The sequence below is a fragment of the Triticum aestivum genome, chromosome 2A, assembly GCF_018294505.1.
Source record: "Triticum aestivum cultivar Chinese Spring chromosome 2A, IWGSC CS RefSeq v2.1, whole genome shotgun sequence".
NCBI lineage: Eukaryota > Viridiplantae > Streptophyta > Magnoliopsida > Poales > Poaceae > Triticum > Triticum aestivum.
The window spans coordinates 123,302,851-123,312,016 of record NC_057797.1 but is presented as its reverse complement, the minus strand read 5'-3'; the positions used below and the strand labels follow the sequence as shown (position 1 = coordinate 123,312,016).

At 45.2% G+C, this 9,166-nt stretch overlaps 2 protein-coding genes across 2 annotated transcripts; both read left to right on the top strand.

Moving 5' to 3' along the window:
• Positions 1-1,314: 1,314 nt before the first annotated feature.
• Positions 1,315-5,784, top strand: LOC123187930 (protein WEAK CHLOROPLAST MOVEMENT UNDER BLUE LIGHT 1). Its single transcript, XM_044599927.1, has 3 exons — positions 1,315-1,619; positions 3,024-3,634; positions 3,832-5,784. Exons 2-3 carry the CDS (start codon positions 3,050-3,052, stop codon positions 5,626-5,628), a joined length of 2,382 nt encoding a protein of 793 aa, XP_044455862.1. The 5' UTR covers positions 1,315-1,619; positions 3,024-3,049; the 3' UTR covers positions 5,629-5,784.
• A 2,135-nt stretch (positions 5,785-7,919) lies between these two features.
• On the top strand, positions 7,920-8,703 carry LOC123187929 (calmodulin-1). Its single transcript, XM_044599926.1, has one exon. It carries the CDS (start codon positions 7,985-7,987, stop codon positions 8,258-8,260), a length of 276 nt encoding a protein of 91 aa, XP_044455861.1. The 5' UTR covers positions 7,920-7,984; the 3' UTR covers positions 8,261-8,703.
• Positions 8,704-9,166: the final 463 nt, after the last annotated feature.

The window sequence follows — 9,166 nt, the reverse complement described above, 5'->3', positions numbered from 1 at the left end:
TTCCCCTGCAGCTTCTTTCCGACTGTCCGCGCTACAGGACCGTCGACCCTTTTTCTGAATCCGCTTCCAGACTCTGAAAAAGGACCCGCTTTTTACACACCGGGGCCACGGCACGGGGGACCAGGAGGCGGCCGTGTGCGGTGCGGTGGTGTAGCTGGGGCACCGCACGGCCTCCTCGTGTTCCCCCGCCTCTCGCTTCAAGCCGGAGGCTGGAGCACGCGGACCGCGCCGGAGCCATCCATCCATCCAATCCGCGCCGTCGCCGCCTCCCCCCTCCGGCCGTGTCAGCTCCGCGTCCACATGCGTGTCGCCGGCCCGCCGTCGCCACTTGCCGCCGGATCATTACGGCTTGTTTGCTACTCCGGTCACAGGCTCCACGACCGCGACGGTGACGGGCTGTTCCGCGTGCCGACGAGAACGTGTTCGCTGGAGCCTAATCTAGCCAGGTAAGCACATAAACTAGCGTCGGAGGCTTTCGCAGCGCAAAAATGTGGGCCATCCTGAATAATTTCTGCCTCCGCTGCAGAGTTGCAGGTGTCACCTCCAAAGTCCAACGGCTCCACGCCCAGCCTCCACCACGTCACGCTCATCCGGCTACGTCCCAATCTTAGCGGGAACGGGCGGAGGATGCATCGCGTCAGGTCGCCGTTGTCGCTCGCCGAAAGCCTCGCTGCCGGAATCTCTTCCCTTTCCCCCTTCCACGCCAAATACCCCCAGTTTAGGATATAAATTACGGAGTATAATTATTGCAAAGTAGTACTTCTAGCAGTAGTAGTACTGTATACCTGTGAGTTGTGCTATTTAGAAATGTTTTAGGTTTCATTCAAAGCCACGAGTTCGATCGATGGTAACTAAACTAGAGTAGAGTAGTACCCAAGCACTTAATTAGCATACCATGTGGAGCAGTAACAGTCTCCATCAGCCTTTCCATTTGACACCTTGTGTTTCTTGAAAATTCTAGATCAATACCCAGTTAAGTGTCGTCGACATCATATGATCTGTATTCACATATGTGTCAAATTGTATACAACACGCGTCAGCGTACCCACTCATCCTACTACTAATTCCTAAACATTATGCTTGATAAGACAAGTTGTAGAACATCTTTCGAAGTTGCTCCGCAGACAACGAGTCCACGGTTATCCACCAATTGGCCGCCCCCAAAATCTGTACTAGATCCAAGAACCAGTTTCATAAAGCAATCCTTCGAAAAGTCGTCTAGTCTAACAAATGGACACCATAGTTTCAAGTTTCAACATACAAGAGGCGATTTCTGCAAGAAATCTCATCCACTCTTTTGCAGCAAGGCCTAGGTCAGGCACTTTTCTTATAATTCAACAAAACCAGAGGGGCTTTCTGCAAAACAAGGGAGTCCCGTCCATCCGCTCCTCGCAGTAATCAATCCCAGGTGTGAAGTGTCCGACCGACCAGTGGACTCACGGGCCCGGACAAAACCCAAGCACACGTACACCACACCTCTCCTTCTCCCCTCCCCTCACAGGAGAAGAAGAAAAGAAGGAAGCCAAAAATCGCGAGCACGCACGAAGAGCGGAGATCCGAATCGCCGCCAAAGGAGGGCCCGATCGCTTCGTCCGCAAGACCTCCGCCCGCGCGATCGAGTAAGCTTCCTCCCCTCCCGCCTCAATCTGCCATTAATCCCGCCGCGGCTCCGTGCTTTCCTTCCTGTTTGAGCACGGCCGCGGCGGCGTGCGAGTTCTTGACTCTTCGTCCGATGCGAGATTGTTCCCCTGGCTTGGACGATTTTGCGGTGCTTTTATGTTTATTTTTCGAGGTTTTTCATGTCGGTTTCGTTCTCTTGGGTGTACAGTCAGTTGCAGGAAGAATCTAATTTTGGTCTGGAACCGAGGTTGCAACCAACCAAAGATGGAAATTCCCCTTGTAGTTCATACCATGGATTAGTAGGACTACTCGGTCTCGTTGTGCGATGAAATCATGGGCGGTCCGGGAAGAATTTTCATTCTTTGGGGTGTTTACGTCACTGCGTGAAAGAAGAGCGCTAGAACCCCACTGCCATAAAAAAAAACTCTCTGTTTTACAGAGGAAGTATTTAAAGCCAGTTTAGTAGTAGTAGAACTTGAATATTTCACCTTGCTAGGTACAGTTAGTTCTGTAATCTCAAGCGTGTTCAATCTTACCATGTAATAATATTATACTAGTTAGGATTAGATTACTAATTAATGATGAGGACATGCCGAAATATGAGCCTGTACGGAGATGAGAAATTTCTTGTGCAAGTCAAACATTCAGGTTTGATTGATGCACATAGGACTGACCATGATTTGAAGGAAGAGTGCTGCTACACAGACGACGCTGCATAGCCGATTTTGGGACGACACTGTCAATCAAACCATCCATGCAGAGGATAAACTGTAGCACAACCATTGGATGTAGTGTCGTCTCCAAATCGGCCAGCGTGTGTCGTTTGCTAAGTAGTTTCGTTGAAGGAATTATAACTGGACATGATTGAAATGATTTCGCTCATAATTGCTGCAAATAATAATGGTGCTGGGACAAGGATTTCTGCTATATCTGGTCCATTATGACATATTTTTAGGAGCTATAAAAATGGCATGCTTTATTTGGTTGCTTACTTTCGCTTTTTATTTAGAAAAGATGGTTTTAGGTCATGCATACATACGGTTGGGTGCAAAAAGTAGCTGAATTATTGCAGACAGAAAGCAGGTTCGGCGTCAGTCGGTGGCAATGATTAGTGAATGTAGGGCAGGATCAGTAAAGTTCTTTTGGTCAGTTGCTGCACATAGTTATCTATTGTTATTGCAGTTTTGTTATCTCTGCTCCCCTTGGAACATGGATAGAGACTTGGCATTGCAAAATAACTTTGGGCTACTGTTTGACAGCTTCACAATTGTTTTATTCCATACTACTCGAAAAAAATATACTGATAATGCTACTTCCCACATGTAGTGCAGTGTACTCTTACTTGCTTGAATTTTGTGCTATAATTCGGTCTCATAACGTCACTTTCATTACACAATTTTTAGGAGCGAACATTGCGGAGGTCTAAGGAATGGAGTCGACTCATGCATCTGAAGAAAATAACTCAAAAGAGTCATCTCCGGTAGAAATCCCAGAAACTTGTGTGGACTCACCAACTCTGGAAGTCAGTAGCAATGGTGTTCACGAAAATATCAATGCAAACATGGAAAAGTCAGCTCAAGCAGCCACATCGGGTATCTCTAATGGCCTTCCAGTTGCTGCCGATGATTCGGAGTTATCTTCACACTCAGAGGTATTGGCAGAGTCTCATCCTGATGTAGCAGAGCATGACGTGGAATCAAATTCCCCCACAGGGGCAGGTCCTGAAATGCTCTCAAATTCAGTACCAACTGAGAAATCCAAACACTCGGTGAAGGGTCAGGCAGATCATTCTTCTTCAGTACATCCCGTCGAGGTGAACCATGTTGAAGACAAGGCACGTTTTCAGAGAAAAATTGCTGTAAAACCAAAAGTGATGGAAGAGTCAGAAGCAAAACCTGAAAGTCCATATAAAGGTCTTATTGACACTGCTGCGCCTTTTGAGTCTGTGAGAGAAGCTGTCACCAAGTTTGGAGGAATCGTTGATTGGAAAGCTCACAAAGTTCAGATGATGGAGGTAATTCTTGTCAAGTCTTAGCCATACATATGCTCATACATTATCTGATACTCCACAAGGATTAGAGTACATAACTGAATTTGCATTATGGAGTATCAGATAATGTAAGTACACAACTACATGATTATCATAGTTTAGAGTACATAACTGAATTTTAATCATGTAGAGTACTCTAAAGGAATTTCCTTTTTATGCAGAGACGCAAGTTCATACAGCTTGAACTTGAAAATGCTCAGAAAGAAATTCCAAAATGCAAAGAAGAACTAGAAGCTGCAGAGATGGCTAAATCACAGGTACTTGATGAACTAGAGACTACTAAGAGAATTGTAGAAGAGCTGAAGCATGAACTGGAGAAAGCACAGATGGAAGAAGTTCAAGCAAAACAGGACTCTGAGCTTGCACAACTGAGGGTGCAAGAAATTGAGCGGGGAGTAGCTGACGATTCTAGTGTAATAGCCAAGACTCAAATGGAAGTCGCAAAAGAAAGACACGAAAAATCTGTTGCCGAACTTAAATCAGTAAAGGAGGAGCTGAGAACATTACACGAAGAGTATGCTAGCTTAGTCAATGAAAGGGACAGAGCAATCAAAAGGGCTGAAGAAGTGTTAGCCGCCGGGAAAGATATCGAGAAGCGAGTGGAGGGGCTGACTGTAGAACTGATTGCAGCTAAAGGATCTCTTGAGTTGGCCCATGCTGCACATCATGATGCTGAAGAACGTAGAATCGGCGCAGTACTGGCGAAAGAGCAAGATTGCCTTGCTTGGGATAGAGAGTTGGTCCAGGCACAAGAGGAGGTGCAACAACTGAACAATAAGCTTCTGTCCCAAAATGATTTGAAGAAGAATCTTGAAGCAAATTTGCGCAAGTTGCATGGCCTCAAGTCTGAGCTTGCAGACTATGTGGAGAGTATACTGTGCAAAGAAGCTTTAGGGGTTGCCAAGGAGCATGAGTCTGAAGATGCTAGACAAATTAGCAGCTCAATTAAGGAAACTCTAGCTTCAACACAGAAAGAGCTCGAGGAGGTTAAAGCAAACATAGAAAATACAAAAACTGAGGCCAAATTGTTAAGAGTTGCGGCGACAACTCTCAGATCAGAGCTCGACAGGGAGAAAGCTTCACTTGACTCATTGCAGCAGAGGGAAGTGATGGCATCAATTGCAGTTTCTTCACTAGAAGCTGAGCTCAACAGGACTCAAAAAGAGATAGAATCTGTGAGATCCAAGGAAGAAGATGCCCAAGAGAAAATGGTGGAGCTCCCTAAGATGTTGCAGCAAGCAGCTCAGGAGGCCGAGGATGCCAAGGACGCAGCTCAAGCAGCAGAAGAGGAGCTGAGAAAAGCCAAGGAAGATACTGAGCAAACCAAAGCAGCTGCAACTACAACAAGCAGCAGGTTATGTGCTGTTCTGAAGGAAATAGAAGCATCCAAAGCGTCCGAGAGGCTAGCACTTGCGGCAGTTCGAGCATTGAATGAAAGCAAAGAGGCCAGCGACGTCGAGGATTCTCCCAGAGGAGTGACGCTTCCTATAAGCGAGTATTACGCCCTTAGCAAGAAAGCACAAGACGCTGAAGAACTGGCAAATGAGAAGGTGACAGAAGCGCTGGCACAGGTAGAGTCCGTGAAAGGCTCTGAATTAGAGAGCCTAGACAGGCTAACTGAAGCAACAAAGGAGATGGATGAAAAGAAGAGAACTCTTGAACTTGCATTGGAGAGAGCCGAGAGGGCAAACGAGGGGAAACTCGCCGCTGAGCAGCAACTGAGGAAATGGAGGTCTGACCATGAGCAGCGCCGGAAAATTCAGGAGGCCGCGAAGCGTGCGGTTAACCCCGTGAGTAGCCCATTTGTCGATCCTTACCTGAAAGAGCAGGATTCACGGCTGCACATGTCAGGCAGTAGCTACGAGGACCATGTTCCGAACCGAAAGTTGCGAAAGAAAAAGTCGTTTCTCCCTCGAATGGGCTCATTTTTGTCGAGAAATACCCCGGCACAAACATAAGAAAACAGGTCATAAAAGCGCGGATCGACGAGCTGTACATTGCTGTAATAAGTTATTCAATTTGTCTTGTAAGTTGGTTTCTGTTTAAGCTGTAATTTGTTGGTATAAACCCAGGGTGTATTTTTCCACAAAAATCATTCTTTGGGCAACTCAGGATAGTTTTTGTGAGGAAAATGCTCGAATGTAGCACTGTTCTGTTCGGAAGTACCTTTCTACACCCAGGAGCAAATGCTCCTGGTATGAATAGTAAAATTAAAAAACTAAAAAAAAATGTTCAAAAAATTCTGAATTTTTTTTGTGACATACTTTCACAAATGTTTGATGTGCACGCAAAATTTCATTGCGAAATCACATTGGTGGAAGGCGTGCCAAAAAAAACAAAATCAGAGCTTCAAAATGCTTTTGTAAGTAACATTTTCAGAGCATCGATTTTGTTTTTTTTACCACGCCTTCCATCAGTGTGATTTTGCGATGAAATTTTGTAGGCACAACAAACATTTGTGAAAGTATGGCACAAAAAAATTTCAGATTTTTTGAATTTATTTGATTTTACTGTTCACACCAGGAGCATTTGCTCCTGGGAGTAGAAACTCCACGTCCTGTTCTGTTCTGTTATCTTCCTCCTCTTGCGAGGACAGTGCCTTTTTTTTATGGGTTACAATTCTTTTTTTTTTGGGTGTAGTCCTCCTTCAACATCTTAGCCCAACTGTTGAGCTCTGAATAAATGGGAGGCCATGCCGGCATGATTAATCCTAGCATGTTTTCTCTGAAGACCTGAAGTTGGTAACACCATGTCCTTGTGCCAAAGCTATAGCATCAGTAACAAAAGCACGGCAGAACTATATCAAACTAGATGATGCCCCACACGTTATTGCGGGAATGAGGTTTTGATTATATATGAAACATAAATATTTAAAATGATAGTTTTTGAACGAATGTAAGAATTAAATGTTAATAGCATAATAGAATGGAATTTTCCATGCATGCATGTTTGCATGTTGGGGTGGATTATTATTATGAATGCTTGCATGTTTAGGTGGGCCTTTCCCATGAATGTTGAATGATGGGATGGCATGCTCGCATGTTGAGAGAAATATGTTAATGAGGATTAGCTATTTAGATATAAGCAGGTGTTTGGCAGTAGAGGGAGTAGTGTTAAAAACGCTATTATATTATGGGACAGAGGGAGTAGAAGATAAGAGCAAGTACACTAGTGGGCTATAAGCCTGCTTACATGGCATTTTTGTCTATGTGAAGGAGAGAGCAAAGAAAAAATGAAGAACTGGGCTCTCATGCAATAGCCTGCCTCTACGCGTGCTCCTAGGCAAAGGCATTTAATGAGAAGAGAGAGATAGAGAGAAAATGAAAAGAAGTTGTGGACTTAGGGTGTGTTTGGATTGCTGCCGCTGTCCGCCGAACCAATATATTGTCGTTGACTACGAAGCTAGCGTCTGTTTGGATGGTTTCCAAATTATTGGCGCGCCGCAAGTCCATTGGACATCCACGTTCAATACGTGACCAATTTTTGGGCGAGGCGTTGGCGGCCGATTCCTCCGCCAAAAATTTGGCGTGCCAATCGTTGGCAGGGCCAACGCTGGTGAGATCCGAACACATCCTTATAGTCAACCTTATAGCCAACTCTATTGTATGAGTAACTAATAGTGCTAATTCTTAATGACATGGCATGTCTATATAGCCAGCAGCTGGCTATATTATTAACCATGCTCTAAGCAGGTTTGGCAAGCCAGCACGGAATAACTTCTGGTAGAATCTCCTTCCTTTTTGTTCCCCTTTTGGATTGGTCTTTCAACGGAGAATCTCCTTCATCTAGGCCCTACCACTTCCCCCACTTCGAATTTATTCCCACGCCTCGTTGCTGCAAGCAAGCATAGGAATATAATCTGGCAGTAGTATGAAATAACCACACACCTACGCGGCTACACCAAACATCAGAAAAAATGCAGGCAATGCATGGTTTTTATTGGAAAATTCAGACAAAGTGTAAGAATCGACCAATGTGATATGTCTCTCGAAAAAGATCGCAACGTGATACACATAAACTTATTCGTCAGAGAAAGAGTGTGACACGCACTTGCTGACTAGCCCTGCGTGTAAAGAGCGATGCGATGCCTGAAAATTCAGCTCACCCTCCACCAAGAACTTGATAAGATTCAGATCAGCGCCCCCTCGCAGCCTGCAGATGAAGACGAACAAAGCCACGAGATGCTGCGCGGATCGGATCGACTATAAAAGGAGGCGCAGCCGCGAGAGGCCCTCACACCATCCATCACCTTAGCTAGCATAGCATCCCGTCTCTGCAGCTGTAAGGGTCTCGAGCTTGCTAACGCGGCCGGTCATGGCGATCAGGGGGGTACCTTCGCAGCGGGAGATGACGGTGGCGGAGTTCAAGGAGTGGCTGAAGCAGTTCGACGCGGACGGCGACGGCCGGATCAGCAGGGACGAGCTCCGCGAGGCCATCCGCCGCCGCGGCGGCTGGTTCACCACCCTCAGGGCCGGCCGCGCCGTCCGCCGCGCCGACAGGGACAACAGCGGCTTCATCGACGACGCCGAGGTGGAGAACCTCGTCGCCTTCGCGCAGAAGGATCTCGGCATGAGGATCTCTGCCTGGTAGCCGCCTGCCTAGGCTGGCTCCATGGGTTTTTTTATCTCGGCCTACTGAATGAAAACTACTCCATTTGTTTCAAAATATAGTGCTTTCTTTATTCTTATGCTTCAACTTCAATCATAAATTTAATCAATGAGATCAACTGCTGCGGAAGGAAAAATTATACCGGAAAAATTATATAATTGAAAACTTCTTTTGAATACGAATTCACTGGTATAACTTCTGCTCCCGCCGCAGTCAATCTCATTGGTTAAATTTATAGTCAAAGTTGGACCTTAGAAATTGCGGGTGCACTATATTTTAAAATGGAGGAAGTACCAGCAACCATCATAGTACAGTACCTGTCTAGCGTCGTATGATATGGTTGAACTTGACATGCCAACTTCTCCTGAATAATATGTGTAAAATCGGGAGACTTAATTAAGGTTCGCCACTATGCAGTTACTTCATTATGGAATGTTTGTGTATGGAATTTGATGTTGTGCCCCCTTAGGCCAACTCCACGAACCCGTTTTGTCTGGATTCTATTTGGGTCAGCCAAAGAGGCGCCGTCCGACCTCTTCTGTTTTCGCGTGGATAGTGCTGCCGAGCGGACCAAATGTATAAATTTTTTCATGCATATGTCTAACTAAAAATAAACACGTTTATAGTTTACAATCAAATGAATCACATGCCCCAATAATAAACAGTTTATAAAAATCTCAAAGTTTACAACCAAACTTAAATTGTCACAAATACATCAAAAGAAAATGAATCAATACATCTACCGGTGGCCATGGTGAGTCCGCATGTGCTCAACCAAGTCATTTCAAAAAAGAAAGGTAATTGATTATTCTAATTTCATTGAATCTATCAAAGATAACATAATTGCCCTGTTAGTTTTAGCTATATCAGGTAAAAATCGAGCGAGCT

Bases quoted from the DNA above. Each gene is read 5' to 3' on its own strand.
- LOC123187929 (XM_044599926.1), top strand. From the start codon at position 7,985: ATGGCGATCAGGGGGGTACCTTCGCAGCGGGAGATGACGGTGGCGGAG.
- LOC123187930 (XM_044599927.1), top strand. From the start codon at position 3,050: ATGGAGTCGACTCATGCATCTGAAGAAAATAACTCAAAAGAGTCATCT. The intron at 3,635-3,831 runs GTAATTCTTGTC...CTTTTTATGCAG, and splicing joins ACAAAGTTCAGATGATGGAG to AGACGCAAGTTCATACAGCT.